This window comes from Boleophthalmus pectinirostris, unplaced genomic scaffold (genome assembly GCF_026225935.1).
Source record: "Boleophthalmus pectinirostris isolate CB_2022bp ecotype Guang Dong unplaced genomic scaffold, ASM2622593v1 HiC_scaffold_13, whole genome shotgun sequence".
Lineage (NCBI taxonomy): Eukaryota > Metazoa > Chordata > Actinopteri > Gobiiformes > Gobiidae > Boleophthalmus > Boleophthalmus pectinirostris.
Genome location: NW_026571036.1, coordinates 15894358 through 15916008, shown reverse-complemented (window position 1 = coordinate 15916008; position 21651 = coordinate 15894358). Strand labels below are relative to the sequence as shown.

The window sequence follows — 21651 nt, the reverse complement described above, 5'->3', positions numbered from 1 at the left end:
AGTCCGTATGCATCTCGATCAATGTTTCTTCTGCTCAATAAATAATGCTTGTGAAGCCCAGAGGGATAGAGACACTTTGTAGGCACTAGATAAGACACATTATCGGTCTTGGTCAATTAACACAGTAATTTAAAAGCACAAATATTATGCAAACTTTATTTTTTGAGCTTTTAACCATGTTATAATATTCCCTCATCAAAAACATACCTGGAGTTGTTTTTGTTTGTTTTTTTGCTTCATTCAGGAATCCATTAATCCAAAGTAGTCTTTTCTGAGCACACAAAAATGCTCCAATCACATTTTTCCATTTAGTTGTGCCACAGATAAAACTACAGACTTCTGTCGCTCAGTTTTAAGCCCAAAAACCATCATCGACCCATCCTATGGTGTGTGCACAATGAATGCATGGCTCTATTAGCATAGCACTCACAGAGATAAGAACATCATCTGTTTAATTTCTGACTATTTATTTTTTACAGTTGCACGATTCCCACCAGTCTGAATGCAGTTTTCTTTAAAACTTATGCAGTTTAGATGTCATTTTAGCAGATGAGAACAATTTGGAGTAGTTGTTCCTGTCATGGTGCAATATCTGTGTGGGAGAAAGGTCTAAATGGGCGAGGCCAATAGTGAAAGTGACATATGTTCTCTTCCTCTTTTCACACATGACTGAGATCTGATCAGATACCGGATTCACTCTGCACTGTAATGTACACTACTCACTCACAGCTCAGACAAACAAAACATTCACACTGAGAATTTAATTAGGTGCAAAGAGGAAGGAGATCATATCCACTTAGAAATCCTACTGCGATCTTATTAATCCAATCAGCTCCGATAAATGACTTCTAGTCCGTTAATAAATAAACAGGCTCTACATAAAGACGCTGAGACGCCAGCTCAGACAACACAAATATCATTAGAACTAACAAAGCGCGGGAATAAAGCCAGATTGTGTAGACAAAAACACACCAGGCAATTAGAAAACCATTCACTTACAGTCGTATTGATGCTCAGTTTAAGTTTTACCGCGCAAGGCAATTGAATTTACAATACTGCATTATATGTCTTCTACTACTACCTATTGCAGTGCTTCTACCCGATGAAATTGTCTTCACAACTTTCGGTTTAATAAAAATGGTCTATTTGGAATATTGAAACGTTTCAAGTTCAGAAACTAACTTTAGGTTTATTGATTGATTGATATGTCCTCCCAGAGACTGTGCAAATGAAATAGTGTTAGGAAAGACATCGAGACGGGAATACTTCAAAAGAGCATGCTGAAAATAATCAAAACCTAAGGTGGCAGTTAGAAATATTCCAATTATAAGAAAAAATTATCTTCACTTGATTTGTTAGAGCTGCACAATATACAGTATCTCAGAAGTATCAATATTGTGATAATGACTGACGCAATAATCAATATCCCAACATACTCAATATATTCCAGTAACACCAAGGTTCCAATTAGGTTCATTAGGTCTTCTGTACAGATTATACTTCTGATTCTTACTTACAGACCTCTTTTTGTTTGATACCTTGACAGAGGGAAAATGGATTGGGACAACACTCGGCACAGAGAGCAACAAGTACCACTGCTGGATCAGGGAAACCACTGAGATCTGAAAACACTCCCACCAGACAGAGGCGTACCAACTTTCTCACAATTGGGATACAGTTCTGAAGAAACTGGACTGCAGGTTTCACTGTCATCCAACTGCTGCAAGTAGGAAAACAGCATCAAAATCCATTTAAATTAGCTGAGAGTGTGGCTGAAAAAGTCAAGGTATGAAACAAATAGAGATCCTTGGTGTTGCAGACCTCTGACAAAAATGCAATGCTTTTTAAAAAGAACATGTTAAAAAAAAAAGCTGATTTTATTAATAATTTTCCTTATTAAGTCCAAAATTACCCTTGAGTAAGTTCATGTTTTGTCAATTTTTATATATTTTGTATTTTGACACTAGTAAATTAAAGCAATTTTTTTTTAATTATAACAAAGACGATTGAGTCAAAAAGTCTATAAATATTGCAATAATATCAATATTGCAGTTCTTAACAGATTTATGTCTTGCCATAAACAACCAGCAGTTCCTATAGAGCTGGTGACAACAAGTTGTTAAGATATCGGTCTGAACAACATCAACAAACACCTATCTCAACCAAAGAGATATGCATGCAGCTGTCACCGACCTCATTAACAGCTGTACAAGGTGACAGGAAGCACAAACCTAATCTAAATATGATAAAGCTGACATTTTGGAGAACCTGGCGAAGGATGGGTCAGCTGAGGACTGCTAATGCTAAGCCCGAGGAGGCAGGGGATCAGTGCTGTCTGCCTCTGTGTAGCACTCACCAAACAGATTGCTGGAGTGGCCTTGCTTGGAGACGGGCCGGAGCTCATTGGAACCCCAAGCGTAGCGTCGGTAGCTGTCCCAGGCGTGCTTCATCATCTGAGGGGGAGAACAGAGAGGAGCGGAGAGTTAGAGGGCAGTCAACTCCGGTGACAAACTATTAGGATGTGTCCAGGCCGTGATAAGAGTGTGCTGAAGACCAGACCAAAGGAGGCTGGAGTCGCGCCAATGTCGATATTGCGAAAGTACTGCGATAAAGAAAACATTTGAAGTCATTTTATGTTTTTTTTATAACTGTACTTGGTAATTCATGGAGTACTTTGAGAAAGGTATATTAAGTCGGGGTAAGTTGCAACTAGAGAAGTTATAGCTCAAATGCAAGTCCAGGTGGTTCTAGTGCCTCTTGAGATAAGTGTAGACCAAAAGTTTAGAAGTAGTAAGTAAAGATCTCATAAATTTTGATTTAAATAATAACCACGATCATAAAGTCTTCTCAGAGTATTTTGTAGACACTAGGGTTATTAACACATAGCCGGATATTAGTTACAATATTGATTTGTATCTAAAAAAATAAATAAATAAATAAAATAACATAGTAAACAGGGCAAATACTGTTCTTTCCTGAATAGTTTTAGAAAAGGGTTGATCAGTGTCAGAACTCTTTGTGCTTTCTGACCTGAGTGCCTCGTCCTTTATGACCAGAGATAGAGCAGCAAGTCACAGGAGCACAAATAGTTTCCCTTTTGGACCAATAAAGTTCATCTTAAGTCTAACTCTAACTAGTGTTGTCACGATTCTAAAATTTCAAGGAATAGAGTCGATACTCAATATGGATTTTGATACCACGATGATAACAGAATGTCATTTTCAACATTAAATTGCAGTATTTAATTTTATATTTCCATGTGGCTATATGTGTGTAATCCCTGAGACGTCCAGGTGGGTTCCACAGTGGTCCATGGGTGTTTCCTACTCTATGTGGACTTATATTTCAGTCCAATCCACTTTATTTTTATAGCACAGTTCATACAAATATAAACAAAACAGTTTCCAAAGTGCTGCACAAAACAAATAAAACATATCCAATAGAAATATAAAGTAAAGCTCTACTTAACTCCACTTGTCCTTGTTTAAACAATAAAACTAGTCAAATCAAATAAGAGCAAGAATACCAATAAATAATAAAAAGGTGAAAAACATAGAAATAAACCAAAAGACACAGAGGACCACACAACTGATGCGGTGTTAAAAGCCAGAGAATACAAGTGGGTTTTAAGACCAGACTTAAAAGACGCTGCTGTGAGGGTTGTTCGGACTTGGGGGGCAGAGCGTTCTATAGTTTGGGGCCGGCCACAGAGAAGGCGCTGGCCCCTTCTGGTTTTAAGTCTCGCCTCGAACTGGAGCTGGACCTTGGACCTCAGAGCGCTCGCTGTGGTGTAAATTTGAACAAGGTCCGAAGCTTTAAAAACAAACTTGTTCTGATACAGCTCTAGATCATTCTAAAGCTATTCAGGGCTCATTTCTATCGTTTAGTATCCGTTTTTTATACTTTTCACGACCCTATTCAGAACTATATAAGACCATCTGGTTACAATAAACTACTAATGTTCATTCGCTCGCCTGTCACTCGGGTGTTGAACTAGCCCTTCATCTCCCTTGACCTCTTGACTCTCAAACACACTCACGCGTTCAAAAAGGAAAGACGTTTTTCATGGTCTTCCAGCGAAAAGTATGACCATCGATTTGTTATAAGGAAGGAACATAGCAGTTGTTTTCGCCAGTCATGATGTTCGCTTTGCTTTATGTGTGGAAAGTCATATACAAGAATGACATGTGAGACCTGGATTCAAGGTACAGAATCAATAGGTACAAATCAATAGATAAACAGGAGCGCAAAACACAAGGTAAGTGATGTTTTCTACCTCATAATTCCTGTTCAGATCTATGAAGCCTGTTGTCATCTATGCACGTAAATCTGTACAGCGCTCATAGCCCAGTATTGACCATGAAACTACTACTGTATTTTCTATGTGACATTGATTTTCTGCAGTTTTCAAGGGCTCCAGTATCCTCCACTGTTACAAACATACTGACATTACTGTACATTTTATCTTTTTGAATGTACAGCCATAAGAGAGCCATATTGATCGTGTGGTTACGTTACAATAAGTGTTGTCATGATTAGTGATGGGCATTCGATAAAATTTTCTTAATCGATCGTCAGGAGAATTTACGATAGATTATTGATTAATCATTAACGTTTTTTATATTAAAATAATCATCATTACTCTGCACTACTAATCTGCATAAATAAATTCAACTTTACGACATATAAACCGTAACCACTCTAGAGCCACATCAGCCTGTTTGACATTATAATGTGTTCATTAATTCCGTTTTGTGCAACTCTCACAGAAACCAAACTTAAAACCGCATGGCTAATTTGCATAAATTAAGCAAAGAAAAAAACAGCTCTTGTGCGCTGATGCGACATGACTCAGTGGAATACAAGTTAGTGTGACCATATTTGCGTTTGTCAAAACCAGGACACCGTACGGGGGGTGGGAGGTTGGGACTCGTCATCGACATTGCGCAACTCTCACCTGGCAAAAGTTTTTTCCCGCTGGACACCGAAACATATGAGCTGCTTTGTACACTGTGCACATGGCCTCCCACTTGTCCGGAAAGCGTGGAATTTCTTGTACAAGTCATCGTTAAATACGTATTTGCGCTTCGGCACGTTGCAGGTGTCTGTTTGCTCCTTCTGAGTGCAGAGAGCTACATGTACGGACCCGTTTGGTCACACTACGCACAGCAACCTACATTCGGTTTGTCGATTAAAATGAACGTAATCGATGAAATTCTTAATGATCAATTATCGATTAATCAACTAATCATGCCCATCCCTAGTCATGATACACGAACATTTCAAACTTCCTTTTCGAAAGTGAGGAGTAGATTTGATACTTGATACTACGATAGATAGTGATTGTCAACATTAAATATTAGTACTTTCTTTTTATATCTTTTATATTTATTGAAACCTGCTCAAATGACTACCTATTTTTGGTACTAGTTTTACAATCGGTTAGTATCTGATTTTCAAGACTAAGTAGTATTGACCTTCTGTTACAATGCTAAAATATGCCGACTACAAAACAGGAAAATAGATCGTAGGTTAACAACGTTTTGTATACCCAGTTATACTTCACAACAGCAAACGTCGATCAAGAAGTTAAAGTTGTGAAGCACAGTCATAAATGTCACGGCTGGTGTATCTCTGACAAAACAATGTCAGAATTTCCAAAAGTTTAGAAAATAAATGAGCCAAAGTGACACCCAGCAGCAGCCTGGAGCTCAGCAGAGGGCAGACTGCAGGCCCCAGAAGTTTAGACTTTTGCCTCAGGACTGTCACCGCAACTGGAAGCTTTCTATGGAAACCCACTGTGAGAGAGGGATGTTTGCAGTTTAGGTCACTTAGTTTTACAAGAGTTGGGGACAGCATTTTTTTTTTTTTTTTTATTTATTTATACAGTATTTATCTGGCAACAGTACAAACCTGTTACTTACATAGAGACTTAAAGTGGAAATGTCATGATCGGTCACCTTGACATAAAATTTTTTTTTACAACTTGCTTATATTTGGGAGAAAAAAAAACTTCCAGCTATTATAGATGTACTTGAGATCCCTCTGCTGACAACAATAAAGTTTTAGCAGCCATTTAGCAACAAAAAAACCAAGCTAATGCACCCATATGTTTGTACTGAGAGCAATTTTGAGTCCAGTGATGGTTTATGGTCCCAAAAATGTGCAGGAGACCTCTGGGTTTCTAATCTGCTCACGAAAATGTTGCGAAGACAGCAAAACATCCAAGACAACCTTGTAAACAGGACTAATGAAATGAATGACGCTAACTTTGTAATAACCCGAGGACAAGCATTTGACATGCCATTATGTGACTGAAAATAACTGTATCAAGTCATTTAGCAACTGTGGAAATGCAGGTTTACGAGCACAAACAAGGTCATTAGAAACATCACTGTCAACTTGAATAGCTCCTGTTCAATCTGGACAAGACGGATTGGAAGGTTTGTTAAGTTTGTACAGTACGAGGTGTTGATGTGTCTCTTTTCTGATATGCAGTGTACATTTAGCTGGAGATGGATTCATGCATTAGTTCCAATTGTGTTGATATATTTGTCCGCTGGCATCTCTGTTGAAAATATGAGATTACCTGTTCACGCTGCCTCCACTTTGCTGCCAAAAACTCCTCAAAATCCAATCCCCAATGCGGTGGCCTCAGACAGACTGCTGCTATCAATCGATGCGTGGTGTTTGGATGGCCCGGACAGCGTTAGTGTTCCGAGAAAAACAAATTAGCCTCCACATTGGTTGGAAATAAAGATTTATCGGAGTAGTTATTCAGTTAATGATGATACTCTGAGCTAATGACCTATTCAGCCACACTGTCAACCAATTATGCTCCAGTGGATGATTGGCAGGAGGCTCTCAGGCTGCATATGGGCTTTCTCTTGGTTAGAGTGGAAAACTACCATTATTAAACTGCAGTGAAATAGGTAGCAAAACCAAAAATATTGCCTTACTTAACCTAAAATTTAAAATTGGACACAAAATGTATTAGAGCAATCTTTATTTCGGGATTGAGCGCTAGTACTGGTCAGCATCCATGTTACTGCGATTATTACAATTTATATTTTTACTGTGTGTGTGTGTGTGTGTGTGTGTGTGAGCTACTGTGTACAAATAATTTCCCTTGTGGATCAATAAAGTTTGTCTAAGTCTATGTCATGTTCTGTGTAAGTGAGAGTAACATTTAGCCAATCACAATGAAGTGTGAATGCTCAGAAGAAGCAAAAAGCCTTGGCTATTTCTTAAAAATGGGAAATAGGAACTGTCCGGAATTTTGGACATAGGGCCTCATTTCCTAGTGAGCCAGAGTGTTGGAGATGTGTGGAGACACTTTTTAAAATATTCCATATTCTGACGTTATACTAGATTTTCTTCAGGTGTTTTGTGGAGTGGGTAAGATTGTTTTTAGTGGCAGGATAACTATGGCCATTGACATGCGCTAGCCTAGCACCAGCGACCTCTGTAATTACAAGGACTGGATGGATTTTTTTTTAAAAGTGTCTCAGCATGTCTCCAACACTGTGGCTCACTAGGAAATGAGGTCCCATGTCCAAAATTCCTAACTGTCCCTTTAAAAACAACATACAGTTACTGAAATGTAACGTAGTTTCTAACAAAATTGTGATATACTCTATATATGCTATATTTTCAAGCCCTACATTTTAACTGTATTCCAATTAAAATACCAAACACTGTAGTCACTTGCTGCTAAAACTATGAGCATAATCCAACAAGTTTCATTTTATTTTAATCTGGTTTTGGCTGCATGCTTGTTTTTGTCACTCTCCAATATGGCTTCCCGTCCAATCCCTGTGTGTGTGTGTCCTTCTAATCCAGGTTGTATGGCATCATTCAAGAGATTAGACATACTAAACCTCTTTATCCTGCACCTTCGGACACAAAATCTTCCTGAAGAAAAGTACACATACCTCAGTAACAGTCACTTCCAGACCGGGGCTGTGCTGTATCATGGAGAGATTATACCGGCTACAATCACCACAATGCACGAGGATTTAGGTTCCTGAATGCATCACAGTGACTGGAGCTGAGGCCGACAGCTGCACAATACACGTCTCAGAAACGTAGCTGTTGAGGAATTTAAGACTTGACGCACTATAGCAAAAGTGAAAGGCTCGGATTGGCCCATTTAGATCACTGTTGAAGAATGGAGCTCAGGTGCTTCTAGCTCATTCATTTTTCTCAAAGACGTTTCAGAGAGGTTTAATAGACTCAGGAGGCTAAACGGCAATTAGTCCTGTCACGATAATTACTATATCGACTTATCGTTCAATTTATGCTAGATGAACTATAGTTTTTTAGGCTCAATATAAATCACGTGCACCTTTTCTTCACACTAGTGGGACATTTTACTTAATTTTATGTAGTATTATGATGACATTTGAGTTGCAGATGGTCCAATAATGAACTTAAACACATTATAGATACTAGCTGGCCACATTACATTTTCATATGATTCACTTAGAAAAAGGTTTACTGTGATGATGCTGCCTTAAGGTTATTGTGAAAGTGGTATAAATTCATCTCTATATTACTGTTTATCGTGATAATTTCAGGATGAAAATGTGTTATCATGGCAGGTCTAATGGCAATAGAGTAGCATTCATGAACCAACCTGGTATGGTTCTTTCTTTTTCAAAAGATTCACCAGAGAAACTTAAAAAGCCACCAAGTTCTCATACCATAGCGTAGAGACAAGGTATGTAACGATATCCAAATCTCTCGATATGATGTTTTCACCATATGCATCTCATGGTACGATATTTATAGCGATATTTTGTGGAAAATGCTTTGACAGTCCTTTGCTTTGTCATAATCCAAAGAAATGAGATTTAAATATGCTTATAAAAGTTATTTCGTCATGTCAAGTCAGCACTGAGATGAGGCAAAGGATCATGGTTTATGTAGTTCCCTCCTTTTTTTACCTATTGCTGCATCATAACTATTAATTAAATCAATAATGCAATATATTGTGATGGCCTACGATATTATTGTTCTACAGATTTACAGATTTAACCAATTTGATTTGCTTTTTTTTTTTGTTACATTGATGATGATTTAAAACAAAAACAACAGGGATAAACATATACTATATTGTCCAAAGCCAGGCCTAGGCAATGAGAAATACCATCAAAAATGTCAGTAGTGTTACTAAACTATACCTACAATTGAAGCCATAGATGAAGACTTCTTATTTGTTCCACAGACGACTGGATTTTGTTACTACATTCTTCACTGTTGTGTCACCATCTAAAGCATAGGCTATCATCACCTCATTTCTGTGTCCAGTTTGGACGTTACACATAAATGGACTCTGATTTCAAGCTTTTATAAGAGAGTAAAACAGCACTGTGCAAAGAGACTCAGACCAATAATTAGCCCAGTCATCGTGGATAACCACTAGACTTTCCTTTAGAGGTCCTGTATTGGTTTTGACCCTTTACAAGTCAGTGCCTCACGAGATCTAAACCCTTTGCTTTGGTCCCAGCACGCTCCTCTTGAAAATGCACTATGCAACGCTACAACAAAAGCCATTTGCATACAGCATCTCCCACTCACATCAAAAGGACAGCTAGCAGTAGCCCTTTTCCATTTAAGCTGGCTAATTAGAGCTAGTGAGCCTGCTAATTACCGCTCCTATATGCATGTCACACTAAGAGATGTACTCCAGAAGCTGCCGTTTGGCTCGCAGGGCTGGTAAAGGGAAGACTAGATCTGAAGCAGGAGGTAAAGACCAAGAAAGAGTTGAAAACACAAACAGATGGAGATAAATTAAAAACTCATGAGGAGTAAAGATGATACAATGGTAATATTTAACATCTGGGCTTTAATAAACTGGTAAACAACATTATATTGAGAAAAAAAATGTTGCATTCATTACTTTTATATGCCATTACTACCATGTGCTACATAATAAGTGGTTTTGTTTACATGGTGTGCCATTGTCAAGCAGACACACTAGAGTTATGGGAGAGAGTTTTTCATGATCAGGTCAAATGACAGTTTAATGACAGTTTATTAATTTGGAAAATACTGGACAATACTTCACACAACTTCAGAAAAGCATGTGCTGCATGTTGCTGTTGCTTTTTAATATTTTTTATGGTAATTTGCACCTTAGCCAAATGGAGCACCTAATTACACAAACATAGGCTAAAATAAAGTACATTTTTAGAGATTGCATACATTGAGACTATTATCTGCCAGAGTGGGTCCTGACTCATACAGCATAAGCCTTACAAAGCACACTGGAGCAAATAGTTGCCAGATAAACCTGGGGCATGCCTATATATTTAACTACCATCATTATTCCCTGAACCTCCATGCGGACCAGAAACTGAAATGACATTGTTTTCATTAATTAGTACTATTCAGAGCACTCTGTACATACATACATATGGTGACAATCGTGTGCGTTAACTATTATGGGTTCAAATGCTGTGGTGCTCTATGTGTTGACACAAATTGGATTAACTACTGAGGATTTCCAAGGCTGGGATCTGGAGTCTGTTGCTATTTTTGACCTACAATAGCTGTTAATTGGCTCAGTGTTTAAGGTGCAATAGTTTTCTAGGTCAGGCTTTGTCCAATCATGGGGGCCCATCTTAAGTCCTCCCACACCTGAAGAAAGCATGCAGACACTGAGCAACATTACTGACACAGAATACAAACTCTGCACCTCTCCTACTCCTCCATCACTTTTTAATTCACTTCTATTCCCTGTTTGCTATCGCAGTCTATTGATCAGCTGTTGCCGTAGGTCTAATAGCCCTGTTGCGTTCACTAATGGTACAAGCACACTGCAGCTTGTACACAACACAGATGTCACAGCAGGCACCCACGGGTGGAAAGGCTAATGGGAGAGATGGAACCTATGAGAAGGACTCATGAATGAGAATGACTGTTCGCTTATCACATCGATCAGTTAAGTCACAGTTTCAACAAAGTGATTTGAGAGTCTTGAGTCCAAGTCCTACTTAAGAATGTCATCTTACAATTTCAGTGACATCTTGTGCAGCGAAAAAAAACCAAAATATTCTCAAGCCATGCCAAATCATGTCATACTATTTTCTAGAATCAGAAGACAGCAGTTTAATGTATCTATGTGATGTGAAACAATTTATGCTTTTGAACAGTCGATAGTCTTAAAAATGACAACCATAACTGTGATGTGAAAAATGTGCTTTTATCTTGAACAATGAGTAGACATTCTCGTCATTCCCAGCGTCACTGTTGAATACAGTTCTAAATTTAGCCGTGAAGTGTGTGGATTGTGGAGTTATCAGGACTCGGTGTGACCTTTGTGGTGCTATGCCGGCTGCCTTTATCTGAGACGGGAGTGAGGCAGTGAAGCAGCACTCTCTGGTGCTCACTGGGGACCCTTCTTTGGCAGGCAAAGGTGTTAGCTTGTGTTAGCCTGTGTGCTTTTTGGCTGTTTCCTGTCCTTATCTCACCAACAAACATGCGGTCACTTATCTCTCCGCTACCAGGTCACAAGTATCCCTCCAGAGAACAAGCTCCAGTTTCAGTCTTTTTATCACCACTGAAAGCAGGACTTTGGGGAGGTAAAGTTAGCACTGATTTCTATTTAACACACTTTGAATCACAGTTACACATTACTTAGCCCACCCAGAGCGATCGGGCTGTTAACCTCAGGGTCTGTGCGGTGCAGTTAATGATTTGCAGTCATCGTTGTGGCGCGCTCCGAACAGCAGTAAAACGCAGCCTGGCCGATCGATGGCAGGTTATCACTTTGGGGATGTTTAGATCTGGCCTGAGTGGACCACCGTTTGTTATCAACAACTGGGTGAGAGGACGCTCGCAACTACTGTTTGTAAATATACCCAGAATGTTCAAGAGCTATTTCAGTATTTGTACCTTCTGCTAATGACCTTCTGCAATTATCTGTTTAAAGGTCCTATACTACGCAAACTTGACTTTTGTGAGCGTTTAGTTAGAATCTTACCTCATCAAAAACATTCACACACATTTGAATAACCCTTTATTATTAGTTTGTCTACATTTTCAAAGCTCAAAACGCTCTGTTCCACCTTGTGATGTCATGAAGCAGTAGTTTTCAAGATATCAGCTGCATTTTACCTTTAGTTCAATAGAGATTGGCAGGGCTGAAATTATCCAAATGATTTTGGTGAAGGTGTATAGAGTTTAAAAACACAATGTGGAGAAAGCTTAAGAAAAGTTACATTAAATCCGTCTGGCAAAAACTGTACAGATTTAAAAATGTAGTGATCTTGCAAGTACAAAAACGTTCACTTCAGAACCGTTGATGCGTGGTGGTGTTTACAAGAGCAGCTGAGCAGGTTCATCTTGTGGATTTAGTGTGCGTGCATGGCTAACACACTTTGAATAAACTCATTTGTCAAACTCTAACTTGGTGCGTTGAAGAGGCATTGACAAATACTGTGCTGTTTTCAGGCGTGATGGAACAGAGGAGACGGTGGAGAGTGCTTCCAACGCCTTGTTAAAAATACATGACGATGTGCTGTGTGTTCTGAAGGGATATGTATTTTTAACACCAAACATTATAATGAACTGAGAGAGGACCTATTGTGCAAAATCGACTTTTAACCATGTTAAAGTTGTTTCCCTTCAGCATTTATCCACACGAAGTTGTATTTGGAGCTATTTGCGCATCTTTAATCGCTTATTTTCAAGATGGCATTTTGCTGATCAATTTCCCTTTTCACTGTCAGCAGTATATGCCTATCGCTCTGTATTTCATTTTTTAAATCTGTGATACATGTCGGATTCATTTTGGTACAAATAGGGATGGGCATTCGATGAAATTTTCTTAATCGATCGTCGGAAGAATTAACGATCGATTATCGATTAATCATTAACGTTTTTATATTAAAATGATCATCATTATTATTACTATCTGCACTACTAATCTGCATAAATAAATTCAACTTTACGACATATAAACCATAACCACTCTAGAGCCACATCAATCCGTTTGAGATTATAATGTGTTTAATTCAGTTTTGTGCAACTCTCACAGAAACGAAACTTAAAACCACATCGCTAATTTGCATAAACTCAGCGAAGATAAAACTACAGCTCTTGTGTCGCTGATGCGGTCAATTTCTGTCGGATTAAAAGACATGACTCAGTGGAATACAGGTTAGTGTGACCATATTTGCGTTTGTCAAAACCAGGACACCGTACGGGGAGGTGGGAGGTGGGGACTCGTCATCGACATTGCGCGACTCTCACCTGGTAAAGCTTTTTCCCACTGGACACCGAAACATATGTTCCTGCTTTGTACACTGTGCACATGGACTCACACTTGTCCCGAACGCAACGGAAAGCGTGGAATTTCTTGTACAAATCATCGTTAAATACGCATTTGTGCTTCGGTACGCTGCAGACTGACCGACTGTTTGTGTCTGGCTCCTTCTGAGTGCAGAGAGACACATGTACAGACCTCTGTTTGGTCACGCTACACACAGCAACCTACATTCAGTTTGTCAATTTAAATGAACGTAATCGATGAAATTCTTAATGATCAATCATCGATTAATCATGCCCATCCCTAGGTACAAACGATAAACATCTAGCGTGATGTGCAGCTATCCATCAGAGGTGCTGACAGCTACACGACTCTTTATAGAGATGATGTTTAAAGTGACATCAGCACACATTAAGCACCAAAGTTTTCTAATGTGGAAGTGAGTGGACATGTTTCTTTTATTAAGTCATTTTAGATGAATATTGGGGTTTAAAATGTCCAAATTATAACATAATAGGGATGTATTAATATCCAAATCTCTCGATATTACCAATATTATCACAATATGCATCTCACAGTACGATATTTATTGCGATATTTTGGGGAGGCTAATATTATTGTAGATAGGATACTTACTTTTCGTTACTTTTAAAATATCTTGACAAGATTCTGGTATGAATTATTATTGTCATAAGCCTAAGAATTCAAGTAAACACTGAACTGAATCATGGGATATGTAGTTTCCTATGTTTATTGGCTGTTGCTACTATAAAACCATGAATTTAAGCAAAGGAACTTGTAATTCGATATATTGTGACAGGCCACGATATTATTGTGAGACTTTTGACAATATGATATCACAATATTTTGGTTACTGTTACATCCCTATAACATAATGAAACATGGGTGTCATAGATTACAACTGTATTGCAGATGGAAGCACAATAGGGCTTCTTCAACAAAATCATTCATCTTTTTGAATGATAAAGTTCCAAAAGACACTACTCTTGCAAGTATTTTCAGCCAAATTACCAAATGCAATACCAATAGAGAGGCCAGTAATTAGTAAAATCAATAACGGGCATCTCATTGACTTCCCGTCTGTAGCGGCTGGTCCAGACACCAGGGCGATGCTGCTGGCACCGCAGATACATTCAACAATTACCAATGCCATTACCCAGACCTGTGGACGTCCAAATAGAGGCTCATTAGAGGGAAACACTGCACAAAGCATTCACATTTTGTCCCACCTGTGTGCGCGCCTTATTAACCAAACGCTGCTACGATGCAAATGAGCTCGGGTGCAAATAATTATACTCACACATGGCCGGGATAATGGTAACCCAGGTGCAGCAATTTGACTTGTGCGCGGCTTAGTGATGGAGGGATAAAAGAGCGGGTGGGAATCTGCCATAGGAGCTGAACGTCACGAGCACAATGGAGCAGAAGGAGGAGGCGCTGATGGAAAAGAAGCAGCGAGACGCAACAGGTGCTTTGCATGAGAAATGCGTACGAGTCAGAGAGCTTCTGCGGGGATGAGATGCGTACGAGCACAAACGCAGTAACACAATGTATAGATGTGTTTTTCTGCGCTGATTGTGGAGCTGTTATGAGGGAAGCATAGCAACAGGGTCTCGCTGGTATAAACAGGGCCATGAGATCATCTGTTTCATGTGGCATTGAGATGTCTGAGTAGAAACTAACAGAACACGTTAAATTAGAACAAGTAGGGACAGGCAATATATGTGTTCCAGTAAGGGTCATCATCAGTATCTGTATTGATATTTTATACTAATATTTTTTGCACTGGAGAGTCAAATTCAAAATAGAAGAGCGTTGTATGAATCCATGTATCATTCGTTCATTCGTTTTTCAAAATGAAAATGAAAAAACAACTATTTTCTTCATTATTTGTCTCCAAAATCAAAATGAATAAACAGATAACATTTCATTTTTTCAGGTTTCGATTTTGTGTTTAAATGAATAATGGAAAAAGCGGATAATGGCTGCTTCCTGTTTCTGTGATTTAAACTGCGATGCCGGACTTTTGCTTTGCATACGGACTGAACCAGGACTGGACCAGGACTGGATCAGGACTGGATCAGGACTGGATCAGGACTGGACCAGGACTAAACAAGGACTAAACAAGGACTAAACCGGTCTCAGTCCCGGTCTCAGTCCCGGTCTCAGTCCCGGTCTCAGTCCCGGTCTCAGTCCCGGTCTCAGTCCCGGTCTCAGTCCCGGTCTCAGTCCCGGTCTCAGTCCCGGTCTCAGTCCTGCTCACCTGACAGTCTACATGAGTGCACCTCCTGGCCCATTCCTCAGTCCTGGTTCAGTTTTGCGGTGCAAAAGTAAGGCATCGCAGTTTAACTCACAAACATGAAACGGCTGTATCTGTTTGTTTCCGTTTGTTTCCATTATTCATTTAAACACAAAACTGAAAACTGAAACAATGAATTGATATCCATTTTTAAATTTTGGTTTTGGAATTAAATAATGAAAAAAAATATATATTTTTTCCCTTATTTTTGGTTTCATTTGTAAAAAATGAATGAATGATACATGGATTTATACGGCTCTATGTTTACTCAAACATCTAAACTAATTATTTTACATCCTAGATAAACATAGTTTGTACATTTGTTAATATGTGATTTTTACTTCAACTCAAAATAAATGTATGGAATTTGCTATTTTAAAACCTAGATATCGATATCGACAAAGATCAGTTATCGGCAAACATGGGATATCGGTACTGGCTCAGAAATGTCCTTAACAAACTGTCCCTAATTTTGAGCATGGCACTTCAAGTTCTGAGGAAAATTATAGTGGTAAAAAAGTAAAAAAAAAATTAAAAATAAAAACTTGTGGTTTTATTACTAATCTCTGTTTGCATCCCTGCAGTCTCAAATCCATTAAAGCACAGACTTTAAAGTTTTATCAGGCTTAAGTCACAACAGGAATGCACAAATGAGTCGAACATGGGATGAATAAAACATGTGCTTATCAAAATCCAGCATTAGTAATAAGTTTGTAAAGCGGTCAGTGGTGCTTGCTGGGAGTTGTATTTGAAATGGTTTGAGAGGGAGTGTTATTTCTCCCACATTGTGCGCTGAGCTCTCCGGCACTCATTTGTTAAAAGCACTTTGTTATGTAATGCAATTAGGGAGAACATGAGATATATTTAGCGATGTACAAAAGTTCAGGGGCAGCGATGTATTAAATATTTCAGTTGTACAGGTAAAACAGGATGAGAAACGCTGCTCCTTCATTTAAAATATTAAGAGTGTTGATGGAAACTGTTAAATTAGCTTTAGGGATGTTAGCGCCGTGATGAACCTTTTATCCGGGGCACGGTTCCCTGGTGAGCTGACTTAGTTAAGCTGAAAACAGGCTTTTTGCTCCCACTGTGAGCAGCAAAAATCTTTTAGTGGAATGGATTTGGGGAAAGCTCTGACATTTGTGCTTATAAACCTGTGTTCTGACCCGTGCTGTTTGGAAACTAAACCACCGGCTCCATTTTTTCTGCCTGGCTTCTTCACACAGTCGATGAGTCTGTGTGCTTATAGGGCGGTGCTGCTTCAACTGTGCAGTCTTCTTATGTACATCATTTTAACACTATGTTCTAATGTTGTTTTCTCATAAAAACATCCCTAGAGTTGTGTTTTGTTTTGTTTAACATGATTTAGTAATCCTGAATATTTAGGTCATCCCCTCTCAAAGAACTCATGCAGTCGCAGCAGTCTACACCAGGGAATACTTCAGATCCTGTTTAGATGCTCATACTATAAAGCAACCTCTTTCACAGGCAGCTACTGTTTTGAACATAATTTCAACTTCATAACTCCACTGCACCAACAGAGAGCACACGCAACAGTAGCATTTTATATGAAATTAGGGATGTAACAAACTGAAATATCATGATATCATATTGTCAAAAATCTCACAGTATCATGGGCTGTCACAATATTTCAAATCACAAAGTCCTTTGCTTAAATGCATGGTTTTATAGTAGCAACAGCTTATGAATATCAGAAACTACATCTCCCATGATTCATTTCAGTGCAAACAACATGAAGAACTATGTTTTTTACTTGAATTCTTAGGATTACGACGGAAATAATTTGCACCAGAATCTTGTCAAGGTATTTTGAAAGTAAATAGTATCCTATCTACAATAATATTAGACTCTCCAAAATATTGTAATAAATATCGTACTGTGAGTTGCATATCATGAATATTACATTGTTGATACATTGTATCAAGAGATTTGGATATCATTACATTCCCGTGTGAAATCAAGGTTAAATTGCCCTGTTGTCATAAATGTAGATTACCCTATGTGTAAAAATGCAGTCAAACTCTTTTACAATGATAATGCACAGATATTGAAGTTTCTGCTTGCAGTAGAGCGCAATATTAGTGAACAGGACTTTAATTGTTTTAACTAATAGGCCTAGCGATATTTATCAAGTAAATACAAATACTTGACTCATATAGATGCATTCCTAAAGATAACAGGTTTAGGCTCAAAAGAAACATGAGAAAAAAAGTGTATGAGAAGTCCTGTGCTGTGATAACAACGTGCTGTATCATATAAAACAAACGAGGAAGCTGTCTGTTTATAATGCACAGTGAGTCAGCAGAGTGGCTCAGTCGAGGCCAGGAGACTTGGTTGAGTCATTATTAACTATAGGCAGAAAACAGGAACAAAAGCAGCTCCCACTCTACTGCAGAGGTGGGCAATTAGTCTCCCCAAAAGCACACACTTTTGAGAGCTGTGGACAGTGGTGTTGGACTAGACTACAGCCAGCCCAGAAGTGTTCAGTACAAGCTATACTCTGAAAAATACATGAAAGATGGAAGCTGCATTCTTTTGAAGAGGGAGTATTACACTTCTGTGGGGTATGAACAGCCAACACATAACGTATTTAGAGGACCATGTTACCGGTTATTGTTTTGAAAATGATATATTCCCCCAAAACAATGTATTAATATTGTTTCTAAGTTTTGCCTTTGGTTTTGAAGCTCTGAGTTCCCACTCACTTTCCTGTCAAAGTGCTATCTGCACTCTGGAACTGCAGTAATGAAACTACTGCACATCGCATCAGATTTGTAGAGGTTTTTTTTTTATTTTTTTTTATCCTGTTTTGGTATATTTATGGAAAACTGCAGTGCATAGGCTTGTGGGCTGATCATTGCACAGCTAAACTTAAACAGGATTCAAATAGGGCTCAAGAAAGATTCCTAGGCTCCCCATACGGGCATGTTTCTGCTGAGGGATCGTTATAACATGATAGAAAGTTTTAAAAACTGCATAATACCCCCTCTTTAAAGAGTCACTGGTCTTTTCACCTCCAGGATACACTTAGTTTGCTAAAGAAGACTTGCCAAAAAAGCAATGGCGTTTACAAAACTGGATAAGAGCGTTTAAACGAGGGCAGGGCAGCGTAGCATGAACTGGGATTAAGATCAGGAGAGACATTCAGCACAGTCAGTCCCAGGAATCAATCTCGCAATTATTGTTCAAATTAATTTTATATTACCCACTGTAGTAAATCAAGCCCTTGCAGCAACTCTTCCTCAGACAATCATAACTTGATTGCTCCAGTGTAATTAAAACCCCAAACAGACGTAGCAGCAGGACTCAATAGATGGTCAGTGCGATAATGAAAGCAATCACCGAGCAGTCAGTGTTTTAGTGTAATATCTTCACTGTCAATAATTATTCCCCTTTGAGTACATTTCTAACCACAACTGAACTTGAATCCAACAACGTGCACGAAATATGGATTCCCCCGCCTCCTGAACCACATCCCTGATCGTCTGTCAGCTAATATTGACGAGCGAATGATGCTGTTAGTTTTGCACTGTTGCCCGTATTACTATAACGTGTGCCTCGGTTAAGCACTAGTCAGTCTTGGTGGAATGTCTCTTTTTAAGGTCAGCGAATGTAGCGCAAGCTTGTTAGGACCAGGAAGCGCACAAACAGCAAGGCCTGATGGGAAATTTCATAGTTATTTGCTCGGGTGTATTGACCTGCAGCTGGATAATGATGGATTTGTCATTGGTGGACGATGGACTGCAGCGCCGCAGTTATATGGGAGTTATGAATACAATGTCCGTAATGCCTGAAGGTTTATAGACGATGTAATTATCTCTTGGCTGGGTCAGATTTGTCAATAATGCTCACTGCTGCTGTCCAACAATGACTAGTTTTTGCTTCTATTTACACACAAATGTTGACATCATTACCGGGTTGACAATGGTCACACTACTTGTTTAAGCAGCACACTAGCCCGGACCTGCAAGATAATAATACAAGTATAATATGACTGTTTACTGGGTGGAGGGCTATCATTTACAATTATTATCTCCCCTGATTTTAAATGAGATACAATGAAAAGCCTTCTGCTGTTCAGTAATAAGAGTCACCTTTGTCTACAGGATTTCCAGCCAGAAGTTTTCTAATTGGCTGTTAGTAGACTACCAATTAAACGTAAGTTCTCTATGTAAAAGTCTCATTAGTTAAAGGTACTATATTACACAAAATTGACTCTTGTAAGTAGGCCTGTAACGATAACAGACTTTGCTGGACGATTAATTGACCAAGATATTGTTGCGATAAACGATAATATTGATATTTTGAGGCAATTTTCAACTAATATAATGACAATGGAATAAAAAAATGCAAACACACCCTTTCAATGATCAATACAGGAAGTGCAAAACAAACAAAAACAACAGGCCTAAAGACTTGTTAACATAAGAACAGCCTAATGTAGTCTGACTTACAGCAAGGACTTGTTAACAAAATATGCACTTGAATAAACTATTGTTGAACCAAACACAACCAAAACAATAAATACAATGGATTATTATTAAGTCTCTGTAACAAAACTGACCTTAATAGTTATTTCAGTCATTGACTTACATTGGAATATTGTGGCTCTTCTTTTGGCATTTGTCTGGTCTTTGGCATTAACCCGCTCTACATGATCCTATTTCTCTATTTTGTCAGAAAATCATATTCATAATATAGAGACTGGCTCCTTGCTTAGTCTGCTTTTTTTAAACAGGGATTGTTGCGCATGTCTCCTGCAGAAAGAGCTGTTGTCCTGGTTGGTATTGTGTCAGTGTCTGGTATCATGTCAGTGTCTTGTGAGATTTCAGCGGATTTTGGGCTCTCCCGGGGCGGAGCTAGTTGTGTGGATCAGATATGGGTGTATGTTGGCTGATGGGGTTTGAGCCATTTCTTCTTGTTGTTTGTGTGCTCGCCTGAATTTGACGCATGTGGGCTGTTGAGATGTATCCCGCTCACTCATGTTAATTTGGCATTGTGACTTGCTTTGTCACACAGCGATGAACTGTTTTGATGGTGCATTGTGGCTTCACGTTAGCTGCACATGTACAGACAGCGGCGCTTTGTGCACTCAGGCTGTGCATGCGTTTGCTGTGTTAATGAACAAATAATTCGTCCATACAGTCTGTGGGATACGGTCCATGCTCCAAGGTCTATGCTGACAAGTTCGTTAAAGCCTCATTAAAGAAACGAGTAGAGAGCAATAGAAGACTTTTGACACTCAGTCTCTTTGGTAGAGAGAACGAGAGATGAGGAAAACAAACAAGCATGCAAATAGAAATTATCATGGCTGGAAAAGTTATAAAGCTTGTTAAAAGTTACCATATGATTATTTGATTTATTGATTATCATTACAGGCCTACTTGAGAGCTTTAAGCCATGTTAGGTTATTTTTGCTTCCTCAAAAAACAGACCTGGAGTTGTGTTTTGTTTCATTCACACATGTTTGAGTAATCCTTTATCATAAGTCTGTCTATAACTCCAAAGCTCAATACGCTCTGTTACACTTTGCAATGTCATGAAGTGGTAGTTTGAGTTTGAACTGCTGTCTTTTACCTTATGTTTAGTAAAGGAAATTGGAATTTCCAGAGCTGAAATCATCCAAATGATTCTGGTGTATGGAATTTAGGGCACTTCCTGAATACCACATGACATCACATCACACGGTGAGTGTGAGTGTTTTCTATGTGAGAGAACAAAACAGCACAACTCCAGGTATGTTTTTGATGAGGAAACAACATTATAACAGATCAGAAAGCATAACATGGGCCTTTTAAGTGTTATAAATTTGAAGTTGCAATTTTGATCCAGCATAAAATCCTGTAGATAAAACACACTTACGTATCTCCAGCTCCAGTTTCACTGAGCTGATTCACACAGTCATGTAAATAGCCATCAATTACTGAGGAAAAACATATCCACGCAAGATAAAGTGATGATGAGAAGAAACTAAAACACTGCCAAATCCAAAAGCAGCACCATATTGTTCGCCATTTGAGTTGGTGGTGTGCCC

At 38.8% G+C, this 21651-nt stretch overlaps 1 protein-coding gene across 1 annotated transcript in view; it reads right to left on the bottom strand.

The window, feature by feature from the left end:
• man1a1 (mannosidase, alpha, class 1A, member 1) overlaps nt 1-21651 on the bottom strand; it is a 152346-nt gene that overhangs the window by 105715 nt on the left and 24980 nt on the right. Inside the window, exon 2 of the mRNA XM_055149325.1 lies at nt 2357-2453. Within this exon, the coding sequence (XP_055005300.1) occupies nt 2357-2453 (97 nt within the window). The remainder of the gene's footprint in view (nt 1-2356; nt 2454-21651) is intronic.